Source organism: Cervus canadensis, chromosome 10 (assembly GCF_019320065.1).
Source record: "Cervus canadensis isolate Bull #8, Minnesota chromosome 10, ASM1932006v1, whole genome shotgun sequence".
NCBI lineage: Eukaryota > Metazoa > Chordata > Mammalia > Artiodactyla > Cervidae > Cervus > Cervus canadensis.
In genome coordinates, this window is record NC_057395.1 from 19,855,742 (window position 1) to 19,878,105 (window position 22,364).

A 22,364-nucleotide genomic window follows, 5' to 3' on the forward strand; every position below is an offset into this window, starting at 1 on the left:
AAAACTGCACCTTCACCAGTTTTTTGTTGTCTTTGCTCTTCTAACACGTGTGTAGAAAACGAAAACACTTCTGTTCACTATGTTTTTAACTTTGTCATTAACTCTAATAACAAATGATGTTGATGACCTCTGCCATTTAATTGAGGGTATCTGCATCTTTAATGTAATTGTAGGTACAGTTGGGTTTAAATCTGCCATCTTGCTATTTTGTTTTCTGTTTGTCCCATCTTTTCTTTGTTCCCATTTTCTCATTGTCTGCCTTTTGGATAAACTGAGGAGTCTATGATTCCATCTAGAGGAGGACATGGTAACCCACTACAGTATTCTTGTCTGGAGAATCCAAAGGACAGAGGAGCCTGGCAGGCTATAGTCCACAGGGTTACTCGGAGACGGACATGACAGAAGCAACTTAGCATGCATGCTTATGATTCCATTTAATCTTCTTTATCAATGGAAGAAGTTGATTATTTAGTGGTTCCTATGGAGTTATATTATAATCTTCATTTTATCACAGTCTACCAAGTGAATTTTACCACTTCACATATAACATGAGGACCTTACAGTAGTATACTTCCATTTCTCTCTTGTGCTGTTCTTGGCATATATTTTAATTATACATATGCTAAAATCTCTATAAAGTGTATCACTTTTCTTTAAAGAGACATTTCTGTTAAAATACATGAATAATTAGAAAGTCTTACATATTTTTTCCATACATTTACCATTTCTGGTGTACTTCTAACCTGTATTAGATGCGTATTTTCATCTGGTACAATTTACCTTATGACAAAAGGAGCTCCTTTAAGATTTTTTTGTAAGATCAGATAGTTGTGAATGCTTTCAACTTTTGTGTGTTTTTATGATGTCTTTATTTTTAAAGATGATTTCTCTGGGTGTGGAATTCTAGTTTGACAGTTGTTCTTTTACTTTCAATACTTTAGGGATGTTACTGTGCTGTCTTAAACCATGCATTGAGTTTAATGAGAAATATATTATTACTATCCTTCCTTTGTTGCTATGAACAAAATAAAACTCTTCTGTGACTGGTTTTAAGAGTTTCTCCTTATCACAGATTTTAAGCAGTTTAATTCAATGTGACTTTTTAAAATTTTTTCCATACCTCTTGTGATTAGTGTTTGTTGACCTTTATTGGATCCACGGGTTTATAGATTTCATCAGATTTTATCTAAACTTTTCACTTATTTTGAAATATCTCTTGCTGGTGTCCCTACTCTCTAGTATCTCTTTGGGGACTCTAATTTTCAAATTTATTAGGTTATTTGAAGATGTCCCACTGGTCACTGAAGCTCTGATTTTAAATTTAATTTTCTCCCTGCATTTCATTTTGAATGTTTCTCTTGCTACGTCTTCAAGTTCATTATTCTTTTCTTCTGCAATATCTAAGCTGTTATTTAACTATTATAGGACATTTTTCATCTCAGATATTGTACTTTTCATCTATGGATGTTTCATTTTAATCTTTAAATATGTTTCATGTCTCTACTTACCTATTTGAACACATGAAATACAATTATAGTAGCTCTTTCAATACCTTTACCATCAGAGCCACCAGGGAATTGCCATCTGTTGGATCATAGAAAAAGCAAGAGAATTTTAGAAAAACATGCACTTCTCTTTCATTGACTATGCTAAAGCCTTTGACTGTGTGGATCACAACAAACTGTGGAAAATTCTTAGAGATAGGAATACCAGGCCACCTTACCCTCCTGTGAAACCTGTATGCAAATCAAGAAGCAAGAGTTTGAACTGGCTTTGGAACAACAGACTGCTTCCAAATTGGTAAAGGAGTATGTCAAGGCTGCAAAGAATATAATCAGATTTTGCTGTTGACCATAAGGTGATGTCCATGTGTAGAGTCTTCTCTTGTGTTGTTGGAAGAGGGTGTTTGCTATGACCAGTGCATTCTCTTGGCATAACTCTATTAGCCTTTGCCCTGCTTCATTCTGTACTCCAAGGCCAAATTTGCCTGTTACTCCAGGTGTTTCTTGACTTCCTACTTTTGCATTCCTGTCCCCTATAATGAACAGGACATCTTTTTTGGGTATTAGTTCTAGAAGATCTTGTAGGTTTTCATAGAACCGTTCAACTTCAACTCCTTCAGCATTACTGGTTGGGGCGTAGACTTGGATTACCATGATATTGAAATGTTTGCTGTGGAAACGAACAGAGATTGTTCTGTCGTTTTTGAGACTGCATCCAAGTACTGCATTTCAGAGTCTTCTGTTGACTATGATGGCTACTCCATTTCTTCTAAGGGATTCTTGCACACAGTAGTAGATATAATGGTCATCTGAATTAAATTTACCCATTCCAGTCCATTTTAGTTCATTGATTCCTAATATGTCAATGTTCACTCTTGCCATCTCCTGTTTGATCGCTTCCAATTTGCCTTGATTCATGGACCTAACATTCCAGGTTCCTATGCAATATTGCTCTTTACAGCATTGGACTTTGCTTCCATCACCAGTCACATCCACAATTGCGTGTTGTTTTTGCTTTATCTCCATCTCTTCTTTCTTTCTGGAGTTATTTCACCACTGATCTCCAGTAGCATATTGGGCACCTACCGACCTAGAGAGTTCATCTTTCAGTGTCCTATCTTCTTGCCTTTTCATACTCTTCATGGGGTTCTCAAGGCAGGAATACTGAAGTGGTTTGCCATTCCCTTCTCCAGTGGACCATATTTTGTCAGAACACCCCACCATGACCCGTCCGTCTTGGGTGGCCCCACATGGTGTGGCTCATAGTTTCATTGATTTAGACAAAGCTGTGGTCCATGTGATCAGATCTGACCCAAGAAAAGGAAGTTCAGAAAAGCAAAATGGCTGTCTGGGAGGCCTTACAAATAGCTGTGAAAAGAAGAGACACAAAAAGCAAAGGGGAAAAGGAAAGATATACCCATTTGAATGCAGAGTTCCAAAATATAGCAAAGAGAGATAAGAAAGCCTTCCTCAGTGATCAGTGCGAAGAAATAGAGGAAACCAATAGAATGGGAAAGACTAGAGATCTCTTCAAGAAAATTAGACATACCAAGGGAACATTTCATGCAAAGATGGGCTCAATAAAGGACAGACATGGTATGGACCTAACAGAAGCTGAGGATATTAAGAAGAGGTGGCGAGAATACACAGAAGAACTGTACAAAAAATATCTTCATGACCCAGATAATCACGATGGTGTGATCATTCACTTAGAGCCAGACATCCTGGAATGTGAAGTCAAGAAGGCCCTAGGAAGCATCACTACGAACAAAGCTAGTGGAGGTGATGGAATTCCAGTTGAGCTATTTCAAATCCTAAAAGATGATGCTGTGAAAGTGCTGCACTCAATATGCCAGCAAATTTGGAAAACTCAGCAGTGGCCACAGGATTGGAAAAGGTCAGTTTTCATTCCAATCCCAAAGCAACGCGATACCAAAGAATGCTCAAACTACCACACAATTACATGCGTCTCACATGCTAGTAAATTAATGCTCAAAGTTCTCCAAGACAGGCTTCAACAATACATGAACCGAGAACTTCCAGATGTTCAAGCTGGTTTTAGAAAAACCAGAGGTCAAATTGCCAACATCTGCTGGATCATCAAAAAAGCAAGAGAGTTTCAGAAAAACATCTATTCCTGCTTTATTGACTATGCCAAAGCCTTTGTGTGGATCACAGTAAACTGTGGAAAATTCTGAAAGAGATGGGAATACCAGACCAACTGATCTGCCTCTTGAGAAATCTGTATGCAGGTCAGGAAGCAATGGTTAGAACTGGACATGGAACAACAGGCTGGTTCCAAATAGGGAAAAGAATACATCAAGGCTGTATATGATCACCCTGCTTATTTAACTTATATGCAAAGTACATCATGAGAAACGCTGGGCTGGATGAAGCACAAGCTGGAATCAAGATTGCTGGGAGAAATATCAGTAACTTCAGGTATGTAGATGACACCACCCTTATGGCAGAAAGTGAAGAAGAACTGAAAAGCCTCTTGATGAAAGTGAAAGAGGAGAGTGAAAAAGTTGGCTTAAAGCTCAGCATTCAGAAAACTAAGATCATAGCATCCAGTCCCATCACTTCAGGGCAAATGGATGGGGAAACAGTGGCAACAGTGGCAGACTTTATTTTCTTGGGTTCCAAAATCACTGCAGATGTTGACTGCAGCCATGAAATAAAAAACGCTTACTCCTTGGAAGAAAAGTTATGACCATACTAGACAGCATATTGAAAAGCAGAGACATTACTTTGCCAACAAAGGTCTAATCAAGGCTATGGTTTTTCCAGTGGTCATGTATGGATGTGAGAGTTGGACTATAAAGAAAGCTGAGCACCGAAGAAGTGATCCTTTTGAACTGTGATGTTGAAGAAGACTCTTGAGAGTCCCTTGGACTGCAAGGAGATCCAACCAGTACATCCTAAAGGAAATCAGTCCTGAATGTTCATCGGAAGGACTGATGCTGAAGGTGAAACTTCAATACTTTGGCCACCTGATGTGAAGAACTGAATCACTGGAAAAGACCCTGATGCTGGGAATGATTTAAGGCAGGAAGAGAAGGGGATGACAGAGGATGAGATGGTTGGATGACATCACCGACTCAGTGGACATGAGTTTGAGTAAACTCTGGGAGTTGGTGATGGACAGGGAAGTCTGGTGTGCTGCAGTCCTTTGGGTTGCAAAGAGTTGGACACAACTGAGTGATTGAACTGAACTGAACTGAACTGAATTGATATCAAGGCTGTATATTGTCACTCTGCTTGTTTAACTTATATGCAGAACAGATCATGCAAAATGCCAGGTGGATGTAGTACCACCTGGAATTAAGATTGCTGGGAGAAATATCAATAACCTTAGGTATGCAGATGATACTACCCTTATGGCAGAAAGCAATGAGGAACTAAAGAGCCTCTTGATGAAAGTGAAAAAGGAGACTGAAAAAGTTGGCTTAAAATTCAGCATCCAAAAATTTAAGATCATGACTTCAGGTCCTATCACTTCATGGCAAATAGATGGGGAAACAACAGAAACAGTGACAGACTTTATTTTCTTGGGCTCCAAAATCACTGCAGATGGTGACTGCAGCCATGAAATTAAAAGACACTTGCATCTTGGAAGAAAAACTATGACCTAGACAGCATGTTAAAAAACAGAGACATTACTTTGTCGACCAAGGTTCATATAATCAAAGCTATGGTTTTTGCAGTAGTCATGTATGGATGTGAGAGTTGGACCATAAAGAAAGCTGAGCAATGAAGAATTGATGCTTTTGAACTGTGGTGTTGGAGAAGACTCTTGAGAGTCCCTTGGACTGCAAGGAGATCCAATCAGTCAACCCTAATGGAAATCAACTCTGAATATTCATTGGAAGGACTGATGCTGAAGCTGAAACTCCAATACTTTGGCCACCTGAAGGGAAGAGCTGACTCACTGGAAAAGAGCCTGATGCTGGGAAAGACTGAAGGCAGGAGGAGAAGGGGACGACAGAAGATGAGATGGTTGGATGGCATCACTTTTTCAGTGGACATAAGTTTAAGCAAGCTCCAGGAGATAATGCAAGACAGGGAAGCCTGGTGTGCTGCAATCCATGGGATCGCAAAGAGTTGAACACAATTTAGTAACTGAAATCCACCACCACCACCAACAATGTCTTTGCTGCTTCTCACATCTGTGCTAGCTCTTGGTTGATTTCAATTGGTTGCCTTCATATGGGTCAATTTTCCTGCTTTTTTGCACGCTTGGTGTTTCTTGATTAGATGCCAGACACTGTATTTTATCATGTTAGGTGCTCCATATTTTTGTATTCTTATAAATCTTCTTTTATTCCCAAGGTACTATTTAGTTACTTTTAGGAAGATTGGTTCTTTCTGGTTCTGCTTTCAAAGTTTTTTAGGTAGGACCGGAATCATGCTAACTTTATGGGTAATAATCCCCACTACTAAGGCAAGATCATTCTATTCTCTTTACTCAGTTACCTGCAGGTAGGAACAGATACCTTTGTTAGTGCTAGGAACCTTATCCTAAGTAACTTTTTAAAAGAACCCTAGATGCCTAAATGTGATATGTTGTACAAAAGCCTTAGGGGAGATGTTTTAGAAATAAAGAAGCATGTATACTTATTGTATTTTGTAAAATATATATGGATTAAAAGTAAAAAACTAATTATATTTGAATTCTAGAGATTTTTTTAATTCTTGGATTTCTTCTGTATTTTCACTGAAGTTTATGCTTTATCAATGTACTGTGCTCATTTCTGCTAATTTGTGGTAAACAAAGCTTTAGAAGTGTAACATCCGATGCTTTTTTTATTTAAAAAAAACACTAAATATTCTTATCCCTATAATATTTCAACATATATCACATTTTTTTCTAATTATACAGTTTAACTTTTTTTTTTTTATCCTGGGGATAAGGAACTAATAATAACATAGAATAAATGATCTCAATATTAGAGTCTCCTGGCAATAGAACTATATAGGCTTTCACAATGTAAAAACAGGAAAATTATTTTTCCTCATATATTATGGTAAAATTTAACTCTGGAAGCTGTAATGAACCTGACCAAATTGTTTTATAATGCTTGTGAAAGCTTTGTAAAATGTGGATATTTAATAAAATATATGCATTTACTATATTGAACATATGTCAATCGTAATAGGATAGTGAGCTTTCATTTTATTGTAGAAAATAAACAGAAACACACTTGCTTTAAGGTTGTATTAAAATATGTTAGTAGGACAATTACTTGATGACAGATACAATTTATTATTAGGTTGGTGCAAAACTAATTGCAGTTTTATGTTGTTGAACTTTGCCATTTGATATTGGAATACATTCTTAAATAAATGTAATTATGTTATACATCATTTTAATGCATATTTCTCACCATATTTATTTATATTTTTGCTAATGACTTAACACTTCCTGTTTATTTTATATTTATTTTAGACTAGGGAAATTATGTTAGACAGAAAGCAATTCGAGAGATTTGAGTTCAAAATGGGTCAGAAAGCAGCACCATCAACAACACGTTTGGCCCATGCGCTGCTAAGGAGCATTCAGGGCAGTGACGGTTCATGGAGCTCTGCGAAGGAGACGAGAGCCTTAACGCGAGGAGCGTGGTGGCCGGCCGTAGGAAGTTGGCAACAGCAAATTGAGAGCCATCATCAAAGCTGATCCACTTACAACTCACAAGAAGTTGCTGAAGAACTCAGCATTGACCATTCTATGGTCGTTTGGCTTTTGAAGCAAATTAGAATGGTGAAAAAGCTCAATAAGTGGGTACCTCTTGAGCTGACTGAAGATCAAAAAAATCATCCTTTGAAGTGTTGTCTTCTCTTACTCTATGCAATAATGAACCATTTCTCAATCAGATTTTGATGTGCAATGAAAAGTGGATTTTATATAACAACCAGTGACTATCAGTTCAGTGTTTAGACTAAGAAGACGCTCCAAAGCACTTCCCAAAGCCAAATTTTCACCAAAAAATGGGCTGTTTGGTGGTCTGCTGCCTGTCTGACCCACTAAAGATTTCTGAATCCCAGCGAAACCATCACATGTGAGAAGTATGCTCAGAAAATGGATGAGATGTACTGACAACTGCAATGGCTGCAGCCAGCATTGGTCAACTGAAAGGGCCCAGCTCTTCTCCGTGACAACGCCTGACCCCACATCACAAAATAAATGCTTCAAAAGCTGAAGGAATTGGGTTACAGAAGTTTCGCCTCACCCACTATATGCACCTGACCTCTCGCCAACCGACTGCCACTTCTTCAAGTGTCTCAACAACTTTTTGCAGGGAAGACACTTCCACAACCAGCAGGAGGCAGAAAATGCTTTCCAAGAGGTCATCGAATACTGAAGCATGGGTTTTTATGCTACAGGAATAAACAAACTTATTTCTCATTGGCAAAAGCATGTTGATTTTAGTGGTTCCTATTTTGTTTAATAAAGATGTGTTTGAGCCTAGTTACAGTGATTTAAAATCCACAGTCTGAATCCGCAGTTACATTTTCACCAACCTGATAATAAATCTGACAACCTTGTCTGACTATGACAACTTAATACTGAAGTGAATCAGGGACATCCAGACCATTGAAGGCTCACTCAGTGAAGAAAGTCTTTAATTTAGTAGGCTAAATGAAAAATTGACATAAGAATATATGCATTTGTTAGGGGAAGTGTTAAAGTCTTTCTTCCACTTAATAATGGAGAAAGGATTATGTCTGATTTTTCAATTACATTCTGGTCTCTGACAATTTACCACAAAGCTACTTTTGCTAATATCTAAGAATCTTTTAAGATTGAAGTACTGATATTTCACACTTCTATACTATTAAATTTTCAAATGTATTTATTACTTCAAGTGGAAAAATACTGTAATATTCTATATCAGCTTTTATAATTAAAGATAAATGTGTCCATATTTGATTAATTTTCAAATGTTATCAGATATAGGAAGTTGATGTAAAATGGAAGAATTTAACCTAACAATATTGTTGAATATTTTAAAATATGTTTAGTCAGGAAGTTGATGTAAAATGGAAGAATTTAACCTAACAATATTGTTGAATATTTTAAAATGTGTTTAGTCATGTCCCAAGTTAGAAGAAGATGGGGAGAAATGTATCTCTTGATCTAGAGCAGTGCACTTGTCAAATAAGGGTGAGCTACCAGCACCTGTGCAGTTGAATTGTCCCCTTTTCCTTGATTACATTAGTATGGCTGGTACTGGAAATTTCCATTTATTTCTACCATTTTTTTTCCTTTAGCTCCTTTCCTCAACTTTGACCAATCTTTGTTTATTTTAGTTGATTACTTTTTTGAGGGTTTCAAGATATTAACAAGAAGATAAATTACTGGACATGATTCACCACAGTGACTTGAATTCTCAGAAATCTTGAAATACTGAATACACAATTTCTCCAAGATATAGAATGATTTAAATGTTATTATTTCCATTTTAGCAGGTGGCAGAGGATTGATTAAATATTTTGGCAAAATTGTCTGTGAATTCAGTCCAACTCTTCCGTGGTGGCTATCATGGTAGAAGTGGCCTAGCCACTAAGAGTTGAGTTCAGTTTTCAGCTGTTTCAGTATCCCAAAATATTTCCTATTCAGTGTGAGTATTCCAGTGAAGCAACAAGGAGAGAGGGTGTTGAAGTACAGAGAATTTTTTCTTTCTTACAAATATTATGTCTGTTCATCTCTACATAGACAAATGAGATGGAGCAGAAATGATCCTGTAGGTTTTTTTCCACTCCCTGCTTTTAGAGAACTTGTTAGTTATAGGCATGTGCTATGCTTAGTCCATGTCCTACTCTTTGTGACCCCATGGACTGTAGCCTGCCAGGCTCCTCTGTCCATAGGGATTCTCTAGGCAAGAATACTGGAGTGGGTTGCCCTGCCCTCCTCCAGGGGATCTTCCCAACCCAGGGATCGAACCCAGGGATCGGTCATGCATTGCAGGCAGATTCTTTACTGTCTGAGCCAGTTATAGGTATAGGATATTTTTATATTTATGAGAAGAAAGTAAACTTTGCTGTTATTACTAACAGTTATTTTTTCTCTCTTTTTTTCTCTTTCACAGACCACCACTGTGCATCTATAATTTTGTACTTAAAGAAAGCAAGGAACTATTTCTCACTCCAAGCACATGCAAACCACATGAAATATAAAATGCCTTCATCCATCAAATGTAACAGCTTGTTTGTGAATTGAAAAACTTGTAAATGGAAACAGTGCAATTAGTATTTCTTTTAGACTGCATTGTTCAATCTGAAATTTGTATATTTATTTTTCATGTACAAGTTTTTAAGAATCAAAAATATAGAATACTTTAAGATGCATATAGTAAAGCATTCTGAATATATTTTAAAGCTGTTTATTTCTGTTTACCTTAATCAAATATTTCTCTTTGAATGTTTCCCTTTTTTACTTATTATTAACAGATAAAATGTCTTTAGAAAAAAAAGAAGCTTATTGCTTCAACACACCGTCTAAACAGTATCGTTCTCCACTCAGAATGCAGTAATGAAATAAATGAACTTTTAAAAAATGTGTAAATTTTGAGAAGTTCCTTGGATTCATGTAAATCCTGTAAACAGAAATATGCCTGTTTAGTGATCAATTTGGCATTTTATAATGCATTGTAAATAAAGGCTTTGTTTCATGGAGCACAATAATTTATAGGCCCATAATCGTTAATGTCAGATCCGGGGTCTACCACTTATTCGCTTGCTAATGGTGTGATCATGAGTAACAAAATTTACCTTACCATATTTCAGGCACCTAAAAATTTCTGTGAATATTGATTCAACACTTTGACTAGTGTCTGCCTTTAATGATAATAAATAATAACAGCTAACACATGCATCACTGTATTCTTGGCCCAGTTTAATACTATATATATATATATATATAAATTAATTCGATCCCTACAGAAATCTTCTGAGATTGGCCTTGTTATCTTCACTGATGAATAAACTGAGACATAGAAATATTAACTAACTTACCCAGGATTGTGTACAAAATAAAAATTGAAACCTAAGTCTCTTGAGTCTGTGGTTTTTAACCCCTATTCCTGTTTCTCCAGGCTTCCCTGGTGGATCAGTTGGTAAAGAATCTGCCTGCAATGCGGGAGACCTGGATTCTATCCCTGGGTTGGGAAGACCCCCTGGAGGAGGGCATGGCAACCTACTCCAGTATTATTGCCTGGAGAATCCCCAAGGACAGAGCCTGGTGGGCTACAGTCCATTGGGTCACAAAGAGTCAGACATGACTAACTTTCACTTCACATGTTTCTCAAAGTTCAATACATGATAATTGTGATATTTATAAATGATCACTTTTGAAATACAGTCATCCCTCGTTATCCTGGGGGATTGGTTCCAGGACCCACCACAAATACCAAAATCCACTGATGCTCACATCCCATAGTTGGTTTTCATTATCTGTGGTTCCACCTGCGTGGATTTAACCAGGCACAGATTACATAGTGCTATAGTATATTTTGGGGAAAAAAAACCCTCTGTAAGTGGAACCCATGCAGTTCAAACCTATGTTGCTCAAGAGTCACTGGGAATAATCTAAATGTCCTTGGCATTCCCCCATTTACCCATTCAGTCCAGGAATTCCTATTCCTTAGCTCCCCCTCACTTGTGTCTGGAAGCTCCCAAGATTTGTTTAATGTGTGTTTCTAAACTCATCTGTCAACTACAGTCACAGTCTCTATGCTTTTGCTTTCCTGCTATATTAGTTTGCTGGAACTTTCATTAAAAAATTCACTGATCGGATGGCTTAAACAACATAATTTATTTTCTTACAGTTCTGGAGGCTAGAAGTCCAAGGTCAAGTTGTTGGCAGGTCTGGTTTCCTTGAGACCTCTCTCTTTAGTTGCAGATGGCTACTTCCTGACTATGTCCTCACATGGTCTTTCCTCTGTGCTGGGTGTCACTTTTCTGTGTCTTGATTTCCTCTTTTATAAGGACTAATAATATCACTTACATATAACACTGTATTCTTGCTACAGTTTAATACTTTATATGTATATATACATATAAATATATAGATGTGTGTATATATATATATATGTATATATCAATTATCATATATCAATTCATTTAATCCCCTACCAGAATCCTATGAGACTGGCCTTTTCAATCTCCACTGGTACAGAAATGGAGGCCATAGAAATGTTGACTTAACTTACCCAGGATTTCATACAAAATTAGAATTGACTGGTGTCCTTATGTGGAGAAGGCAATGGCAATCCACCCCAGGACCCTTGCCTGGAAAGTCCCGTGGGTGGAGGAGCCTGATATGCTACGGTCCATGGGGTCGCAAAGAGCCGGACACGACTGAGCGACTTCAGAGATTACAGCATATCGAATGGGCTCGTTTTATTTATTTAATCACCTCTTTAAAGACCCTGTCTCTAGATAAAGCCACGTTCTGAGGTACTGGGAATTCATCTCATAACACCATCCATCACTCATTAGCACCACAACGATTGTTGATGTTGTTCAGTTGCCCAGCTGTGTCCAACTCTTTGTGACCCCACAGACTGCAGTATGGCCGGCCCTCCCTGTCCCTCACCATCTCCTGGAGGAGTTTGCCCTAGTTCATGTTCATTGCATCGGTGATGCCGTCCAGCCATCTCATCCTCTGATGCCCTCTTCTCCTTCTGTCCTCGCTCTTTCCCAGCTTCAGGCACTTTTCCAATAAATCATCTGTGAGCATCAGATGACCAAAATACTGGAGCTTCGGCTTCAGCATCAGTCCTTGCGGTGAATATTCAGATTGATCTCACTTAAGATTGACTGGTTTGATCTCCTTGCTGTCCAAGGGAGTTTCAGGAGTCTTTTCTAGCACCACAGTTCAAAGGCATCAATTTTTTGGCATTCTGCCCTCTTTACGGTCCAGCTCTCACAACCGTACATAACCACTGGGAAGACCATAGCCTTGATTATATGGACATTTGTTGGCTGAGTAAAGTCTCTGCTTTTCAACATGCTGTCTAGGTTTGTCATTGCTTTCCTGCCAAGAAGCAATCATCTCTGATTTCATGGCTGCAGTCACATATGCAGTGATTTTGGAGTCCAAGAGAAAGAAATATGTCACTACTTCCACCTTTTCCCCTTCTATTTGCCATGAAGTAATGGGGCCGAATGCCGTGATCTTAGTTTTTTAATATTTAGTCTTAAACTGGCTCTCTCACTCTCCTTCACCATAATCAAGAGGATGTTGAGTTCCTCTTCACTTTCTGCTATTAGAGTAGTATCATCTGCATATCTGAGGTTGTTGATGTTTCTCCCACCTATCTTGATTCTGGCTTGTAACTCATCCAGCCTGGCATTCCTCATGATGTGTTCAGGGTATAGGTTAAACAAAGAGGGTGACAGCAGACAGCCTTGTACTTTTTTCTCGATTTTGAACCAATCAGTTGTTCCATACAGGGTTCTAACTGTTGCTTCTTGACCTGCATACAGGTTTCTCAGGAGACAGGTAAGATGGTCTGGCATTCCCATCTCTCTAAGAGTTTTCCAGTTTTTCATGATCCACAAGAGTGTTAGCCTAGTCGATGAAACTGAGATAGATGTTTTTCTGACATTCCCTTGCTTTCTCTATAATCCAGTGAACGTTGAAAATTTCATCGCTAGTTCTTCTTCCTTTTCTAAACCCAGCTTGGACATAATGGAAGTTCTTGTTTTGCAAAATGCTGAAGCCTAGCTTGCAATATTTTAAGCATAACCTTACTAGCATGGGAGATGAATGCAATTGTCTGATGTAGCACATTCTTTAGTACTGTCCTTTTTGGGAATTGGGATGAGAATTGGCCTTTTCCAGTCCTGTGGCCACTGCTGGGTCTTCCAGATTTGTTGACATAATGAATGAAAAACCTTGATGGCATCCTCCGTTAGGGATTTGAATAGTTCTGCTGGAATTTCTTCACATCCATTAGCTTTATTAACTGCTGTGTTTCTTAAGGCCCACTTGACTTCATACTCCAGGATGTCTGGCTCTGGGTGACTAACCACACCATCGTAGTAGTCTGGTTCATTAAGGTCTTTTTTATACAGTTCTTTCATTTATTCTTGGAGAAGGAAATGGCGACTAACTCCAGTACTCTTGCCTGGAAAATTCCATGGATGGAGGAGCCTGGTGGGCTACAGTCCATGGGGTCGCAAAGACTTGAGCATGACTGAGCGACTTCACCTTCACCTTCCATGTATTACTTCTATCTTTTCTTGATCTCTTCAGCATTTATCCTCTTCATGGATCACTGCCTTGTCATGGCGAAGGGGCTTGCATAACTCAATGAAACTAAGAGCCATGCCATGCAGGGCCACCCAAGATGGACGGGTCATAGCAGAGAGTTCTGTCAAAATATGATACACTGGAGGAGGAAATGGCAAACCACCCCAGTGTACTTGTCATGAGAACCTCATGAACTGTATGAAAGACCAGAATGATAATCTTAGCCTCATGTGGTATTTGAAGGTGAATCAGGACCATTATTGATGCCTACCTGGAAAACACTGATATGTGAAGACTCGATGTACTAGATATGTGTTCCAGGCAGAAACTTGTAGAAGGGTTTCCACATTTTGCTTAGGGATTTTGGCAGTGCTCCCTTCATCTCTACTGTCAGACATTCCTTCCTCAGTGTCTGCCTCAGCCGTTCGGTCCATGGGCCTCTGACTCCAATTGATAGAAACACATCCTCTCTCCTGTCTGTCATTTAGCCATTTTATCACGAACTTCTCATATTCTAAAGCAAAACCAGAAACCCTTTTGTAATTTCACTTTTCCAACACCCCTCAATTAGTTTTCCAGATATCCCCGGAAATTCTGAATCTTTGTGATATTAATTAATTTGTGATATTAGTTTGTGATATTAATGACATTTAAAATTAAATAAAGTGCATTAGAGATATCTTCCTAGGGGGAGAATTCCTATTCCAGTATTTGAGACTGCCTTCATAGCTTGTTAAAGGACCCTGTAACTCTCATAACAAAATTTCCTTGTCATAGGTGATGGAATCCTTCAAGGATAACTTGAGGATATAAACTTATGAAATGTTTATAGGTTTCCATACTGCAATATCTGGGAGAAATATCAACAGCCTCAGATATGTAGATGATACCACTTTAATGGCAGAAAGTTAAGAGTAATTAATGAGCCTCCTGATGAAGATGAAAGAGGGGAGTGAAAAAGCTGGCTTAAAACTCAACATTCAAAAAACTAAGATCATGGCATCCGGTCCTACCACTTCAAGGCAAACAGAGGGGGGAAATGTGGAAACAGTGTCAGATTTCGTTTTCTTTAGCTCCAAAATCAACGTGGATGGTGACTGCAGTCGTGAAATTAAAATACACTGCTTGGAAGAAAAGCTATGTCAAACCTAGGACAGTGTTTTAAAAAGCAGAGATATCATTTTGCCAAAGGCAAAAGGTCCATATAGTTAAAGCTGTGGTTTTCCTGCAGTCATTACGGATGTGAGGGTTGGGCCACAAAGAAGGCTGAGCACTGAAGAACTGATGCTTTTGAACTGTGATGCTGGAGAAGACTCTTGAGAGTCCCTTGGACTGCAAGGATCAAACCAGTCAATCCTAAAGGAAATCAATCCTGAATATTCATTAGAAGGACTGATGCTGAAGCTGAGGCTCCAATACTTTGGCCACCTGATGGGAAGAGCTGACTCATTGGAAAAATTGATGGCAAGAGGAGAGGGAGACAGCAGAGGATGAGACGGTTGGATGGCATCATTGACTCAATGGATATAAGTTTGAGCAAACTACAGGAGATAGTGAAGGACAGAGAAGCCTAGCGTACTGCAGTTCATGGAGTCGGAAAGAGTCAGACACGGCTTAGCAACTGAACAACAACAACAATGCTGCAATATCTTCTCCAGTGTCCTAATTCCCTCTACTTTTTTTTTTTCATGATGAACAATGAAAGGAAAACTTTGGAACTTGTCTTGGGGATGAGAGGAAGTAAACTCTGACCCACAAGTTTATAGTCTTCAAACAATATTTTTAATCACGTTTTCCCCAAATTTGTAGAAATCATAGATCAAAAATAGTAGTGAGAGGGAAAAGTGCACTTTTTGGAGGACTGATGAAGCACAGATATTTTATAGCAATCATGTACGACAACAGAAGGAACAGCTAGCCATTCTGCACAAAATGGGTTACACCAGGCTACTCTGAAGAAACTCTGTCTGGGTCAGATACAGAAAACTGCAGAGAAGCACAATTATGTAGTAATGCTTATAATCAGCTATAATCATGTAAGTGTTGTTGTGGGTCATAACATCTATGCATTAATCCTGTTTTTTCACATAGTAATGATAACAGTAACAACAAATACATAATGAGTAATTACGATGTGCCAATCTGTGTTTTAAATCTTTGATTTTCAATATTTCATTTAGTCCTTACAAATGCCTCATCAGGTATGTAGCTGTTTTACCTTCTGTGACAGAGGGGAGAAGTGGAGAAGAAAATCTATTAGACTATTTCTTTCAATACCTGAAAGGTATGTTTGTTGTGTTTCGATAGTTATCTATTGGGTATATATTAGGCATTCTGTAAATGCTTGTGAATGAATCAAGGGATGGGTGGGTGAACAGGAAGTCAATTCCTCTGGATAAAAAGCACAGGACAAAAGGCAGCCCCTGGCCCTGAGAAACTGTAATGTGGTTAGTGAGTGCCTGCCAACAGCCATGGAGCAGTAGCCTGGAAACATCCTGGCAAGTCCTCAGACACATGTGTTGGTTTTCCATTCTGTTCTGTCAAGATCTTAGGATGAAGACACTGCGAACAGTTACCCAATACCTGAATTCTTCCCCAAGATAATATAACCTGCCTCTTCAGGTGGCATAAGCAACATTGTCAGAGAACATTTGGGGATGACGTTGGCATTATGCAATGTAGGACTTCGAAGCACAGATAACATTTTCATTCATGATTTCTTTTTTCCCTATGAGCATGCGTTACATGTAAAAAGAAGGAAATTTGGGAGGTGAACAGCTGGTTATGCAGATGGTGTTGATGAGTTGAATTTGGATCTCTGTGCCATGACTTAAGTTTCTGGAATGTGGGTCTCTTGGCTAGGGGTAGGATTATATATCTTATAGGGACATGGAAGAATGTGTTTGCATGTAGACTAGCAGTCATGATTAAAGTGCTTTCACTGGAACATAACATTACAGGAAGTGTTTGAAGATTTAAAGCAATAGATCACTCACCCAGATTCACCAGGACCCTATTGAATATTCTTCCAGATTTCCTATTGATCCTGTCAGCACGTTGCAGTTCTTAACTCAGGTTTGCCCTCACAACTTCCTTCCACTTCAGCCCTTTCGTGGCCTTTTCCGTTGTTAACTGATCTCTCCCAAACTCATTCCTCACTTTGCTTTTCTTCCTCCTCTGCTTCTTAAAGGTGATATTTCATGTCTCTGTTAAGGCACTTGCTTACTTGTTTGTGTCCACCACTAAAACATAATCTCCTTGAGAGTAAGAAATTCTGTGTTACATACATATTTTTGTATTTTCAGGGTCTAGATAAATGCCTGGACTATTCCAGGGGCTCCAAAAACATTTGTTGAATGATAAATGCAAAATTTTAAAAATTAAGCAGCCTCTTTTTTGGCTTAGCTGGGGAAGAGTGGGCAGATACAGTGTCTGCTGGCTATTTAGAAGAACAAAACGTTTCAAGTGGTTCTGGTTTGAGATCAGGGAGCTCTCACAGTACAGCAGACTTAAGATTTTCTTTGTCTTACATTATTTTCTAAGAATGTAGTAAAACCAGGTATGATTTTAATATTAGATAATTTTAGTCAAGACAGATATAGTACTGAAGAATAATTTGCATTTATAATTAAATTTGAAACTTCTTTTACATATATTGTTAAAGTGTTAAAATGTTAGCATTCTAAACACAGATGAATTATAAATTTCAGGTTTTTCCTTAATAGTTCTCTGGGAAAATAAACAATTTGAAGATTTAAAAAAATAAAGTCTATTGCAGGCATAGATTCTGAAATCATTGAAGCTTTGTCAGTGGAACTTGTCATCAGTTTCCAGAGCATTTTTTTACTCTTTAATATTTAATGTTATGTTTCTCTTTAACACTGGGTAGGAGAGATGTTTAATTAGGAAAATGTCTATGGAATGAACATGCAAATATGTGTTTTCTCCCCTTGTGATGAACAAATGTATGGGAGAAAACAACACAGTGCTTCTCTTACTGTCACAGTTTTTTCCCCCGAAATCTCATTTTACAAAATAAGCTACAGAACGACATTGGTCATCCTTCAAGACCTTCATGCCTTGAGCAATTCTGAATGCATTTTGCAGAACCGGAGTATCTGGGGTTCTGACTTTGTTGGAAGATGGCTCCTGCCACAGGGATGTGGTGCTCAAGAGTGGTTTCAAATACAAGCCTGGGCAACAGTCTTCCTGAGTCCAAATCTTGGATCTTCCATTTGCCATCTGGGTGCTTTTCACCAGACTACTTAAGTCCTCTGTGTCGCAGTTTCCTTAAGTGAGAAGTGGTGGTATTAATTATACTTTCTTTGCAGGGTTGGTGTGAGGATTAAATAAGCAAAATGTCTAGAACACAATGACAGAATTCACAGAGATATTGTAATTATTACAACTGTTACCTGTATGCACAGTGGAGATCAGAAGCAGGACCTTGGTCATTGGTGTCAGCTACTGCAGGAGCTATGGAGTAGTGGTCAATATGTGTCAGGGTAAGATTCTGTTCAGACATCACTGAAAGCTGGTCCTTTGGCCTCATCATAAGCGAGGTGGTCTCAATTTGAATATTGCCTGAAAATTTTATTAAGACGTAACATTTTAAAAGCAGTTGAAGCTTCACAGTAAAACTGAGAGGAAGGTACAGAGATTTTCCACATGCTCCCTGCTCATGTACTTACAGAGCCAATGGCATTATCAACACGCCCCACCAGAGTGGAACATTTGCTACAGTTGATGAATCCACGTTGACGCATCATAAATATCAAAAGCCTGTAGCTTACATCGTGGTTCAATCTTAGCATTGTACATTCTGTGTTTGGGAAAATTCCATAGCTGTACTTTTTCCGGAATGCTATATAGTTGGAATCATACAGTATGTAGCCTTTTCGGATTGGCTTTTTCCCTCAGTTATATGCATTTATGTTTCCTCTATGTGTTTTCGTAGCTTGGTAACTCATTTCCTTTTAGTCCCCAAAAATTATTCCATTGTCTGAATATATCACAGCTTATTTATCCATTCACCTACTGAGGGACATCTTGGTTGCTTCCAAGTTTTGGCAACTATGAATAAAACTGTTATAAACATCCACGTGTAGGTTTTTGTGTAGACATAAGTTTTCTGTTCTTTTGAGTAAATACCAAGGAGCACAATTGCCGGATCATATGGTAAGAGTGTGTTTAGTTTTGTAAGAAAACCATAAAAACTGCCTTCTGAAGTGGCTGTACCAATTTGCATTGCTACTGGTAATGAATGAGACTTCCTGTTGCTACACATCTTACCAGCATTTGGCGTTGTCAGTGTTCTGGACTTGGGCCATTCTTATAGATGTGTAGTAAAATCTCATCATTGTTTCAATTTAAATTTTTCTGATGACATATGATGTTGAGCATTTTCGGTACCCTTATTTGTCACCCTTGTATCTTCTTTGGTGAGGTGTCAAAGTCTTTTTCCCATATTTTCTTATTGTTGAGTTTTAAGAGTTCTCTGTATATTTTGGATAAGTCTTTTATCAGATGTGTTTTTTGTAAATATTTTCTCCCAGTCTGTGGTTTATTTTCTCATTCTCTTGGCATTGTCTTTTGAAGAGCAGAGTTTTTAATTTTAATGAAGTCCAGCTTATCAATGACTTCTTTCATGGATCATACCTTTGGAGTAATGGACATGAAAAAGGTCATCTAGGTTTTGTTCTTTGTATCTTGGAGGAGTTTAATAGCTTTGCATTTTACATCTAGAACTGTGATCCATTTTGAGTTAATTTTTGTGAAGGGTAAGGTCTTTGTCTAAATTAATTCTTTTGTATGTTGATGTCCAAATGTCCCAGCACTGTTGTTGAAAAAGCTGACCTTTGCTCATCGTATTGCCTTTGCTCCTCTGACAAAGATCTGTAGACTATATTTCAGTGGGTCTGTGTTCTGGAATGCCTGTCCTGTTCCATCAATCTAGTTGTCCATCCTTTCACTGCACCATCTTGATTACTGTAGATTTATAGTAAGTCTTTGCTCCCCTTGTGGCTCAGCTGGTAAAGAATCTGCCTGCAATGCGGGAGACCTGGGTTCAATCCCTGGGTTGGAAGGATCCCCTGGAAAAGGGAAAGGCTACCCACCCCAGTATTCTGGCCTGGAGAACTCCATGGACTGTATAGTCCATGGGCAAAGAGTCAGACACGACTGAGCAACTTTCACTTTCACTTTACACTTTCATAGTAAGTCTTACAGGAGAGCAGTCAGTCCTCCAATTCTGTCCATTTCCTTCAGTATTGTGCTAGCTAATCCTTGAAACAGGTTTGAGAGAGTATACCTCTGAAGACATTTCTTCAGCTTTAAAATATTTGTAAACACTCATGTGTTCATTGTGTACCTGTCTGAAAGGAATGAGATTAATGTGTATTTGACAATGAGCCTTGCTCAAGTATGACAGGTATTTGGAACATAGAAAAGAGAATAATTTGAATCCTTAGACTCCACGAAGTTATATTCTATTAGGAAAGCTACCTGGTTGAACACATGTTGTCATACCCCTTGATTATTGCAGAAATAATGATGATTCCGAGGGCTAGTGTGGAACAGAGGCTGAATATCAGCTGCAGTGGAGGTGTGTGAAGGTTGGACTGGACAAAGATGATATTGGATGGATGTTTAGGGACTAGCTCATGTAAAGAGGGAGCTAGAGAGGAGAATGTAGCTTTTTATAGATGTAGAGTATGAGGAAGAAGGGAGAACAGATGTGATGCATGTAGGTCAAATTATATGAAGTTGTGTATATCATGGAAAGGAGTTATTCTAGTCAGGAGCTATTTAAGATTACCAAGTGAGAACAGGGCATGACCATACTTGTGTTTTTAAAAGAGATACCTCTCAAATGCCTAACTGGAGAGGATGTTACCAACCCCTCTGCTGGTGTTCTGACCAAGGCAGGATAATAAAAGGAGACATGAGGAAAACAAGTGGGATGAGATGGAGAGACTCAGAACAGAGATGCACTGGAGTTTTGCCACAATAGCCTGGCAAAAACAAAGGAAACGTTCATATGTTGTATAGACGCGGCCCTTTCATGTGACATGATTTTCTTCATCCCTTCTCTAAAACATGTTGAGACCCCCTTTTGAGCTCCAAAGGGAAAACCTAGTAGGAGTTCTATTAAATGTCCTCAAATGTAACGAGTGAAAACAAGAGAAATGATTAAGGATTGCTATATGCCATCCACTTAAAAATTGTATGGGTTTTAATCTGAAAGAGCACATAGGCTTTTTTTTTTTTTTCTGACAATAGCAGGGACTTGAGGAACGTGGCAGATTGAGTTGACTTACATAATAAAGTCAGGATGGGACCCGCTATTTGAAGGGCCACTAATAGTGGTGGTTTGAAAAGCCACGCCTGCCCAACGTAGAGATCCCAAAGGAGTTAGATCTATGCTCTCTAGGTCAAAATTGCATCATATCTCTGCAATTCCTTCTCCAGAACAGGGTAACTTTCGTTTGCTCAGTTTTTTAAGGAAATCCTAATAAGAGTTTTAAGTGTTATTTTTTTTTCTCTTTCTTCCAATTAAAAAAAATCGCATACACACACACACAACACACACACACACACACACACACACACACACACACACTATGTCCCTGTGTGGGGAAAGGGAGGGTATTAGAGGCATTAGAGATCTCCCAAAGTTTCCCACTGAGAAGATCTTGTTTTTCATGTGAACAATATTGAATATGTAAATTGAATATAGAAGTTACGCTGTACAGAAAAATTAAATATCTAAGAGTTATGAATTATATACATTATGTAGGATGACATGCTGATTTAGAAATTCTCACATTTTATGAACAATTTACCCAAGCTCTTCACAGGCATTTTTTTATATAAATATATCTTTTAAATCAATTAGGTCCTCTTTAAAGTTACCTAACAGGGTTTTCTAGGCCATCATTTTTCTGTCTTATCTAAGTTGTCTGAGCTGCAGAACTTTTGGAACCTATATGTAATGTTATAGGGAATTTCCCATTGCTCATTTAAGGGTTTCTCTCTCAATATGATGAAGAATAAAAGTGCACCAGAAGGGCATATATTTAGAATTCCTTGCTCCAGAGATGAAACTATTACCAATTTCTTATATATCCAGCTATCTGTATCTGGAGTTAAAACTAATCATTTAAATAATCATGAAGTGCCATGTTAAATTGCAATTTTGATTTACACTATTAGGATTAATTATCAAGTGTTTGGTGAAATTAATTTACTCCTCTTTTGACTCTGAGGGGGCCAAAAATTTCTTCCAAATCAGAGTAAAGGAGTCATATCTTTTAGGCCCACATGACCAGTCCTTGGCTATGGGCTGTCCATGGGAAGGGGCTGTGAACGTAGATGAGATCGTTTTATTTATCTGGGGGCATTATTGCAAGGAGTCAGCTGCCAACACTCCCAGGAGCCAGAAGAATGGTGCCCTAGTCCTGAAGATGGCATGAGGTGGCAGAGCATAGCCTTGGGGAACAGAGCATGGGGGAGGGGTGGTGGGTAGGCATTTAGAGCTTGACCATCTGTCCACACAGTCTGCTGGCCTTTTTTCGTCCATTCCTGCATAAGACATTTAGGAC

At 38.4% G+C, this 22,364-nt stretch overlaps 1 protein-coding gene across 2 annotated transcripts in view; it reads left to right on the forward strand.

Moving 5' to 3' along the window:
* LIPI (lipase I) overlaps nucleotides 1-10,537 on the forward strand; it is a 65,102-nt gene extending 54,565 nt beyond the window's left edge. Inside the window, exon 10 of one of the 2 annotated variants that reach the window (XM_043480507.1) lies at nucleotides 9,593-10,537. In XM_043480507.1, the coding sequence (XP_043336442.1) occupies nucleotides 9,593-9,680 (88 nt within the window). In that variant the 3' untranslated portion in view covers nucleotides 9,681-10,537. The remainder of the gene's footprint in view (nucleotides 1-9,592) is intronic. The other variant, XM_043480508.1, reaches the window with a different exon arrangement.
* The last annotated feature ends 11,827 nt before the right edge of the window (nucleotides 10,538-22,364 follow it).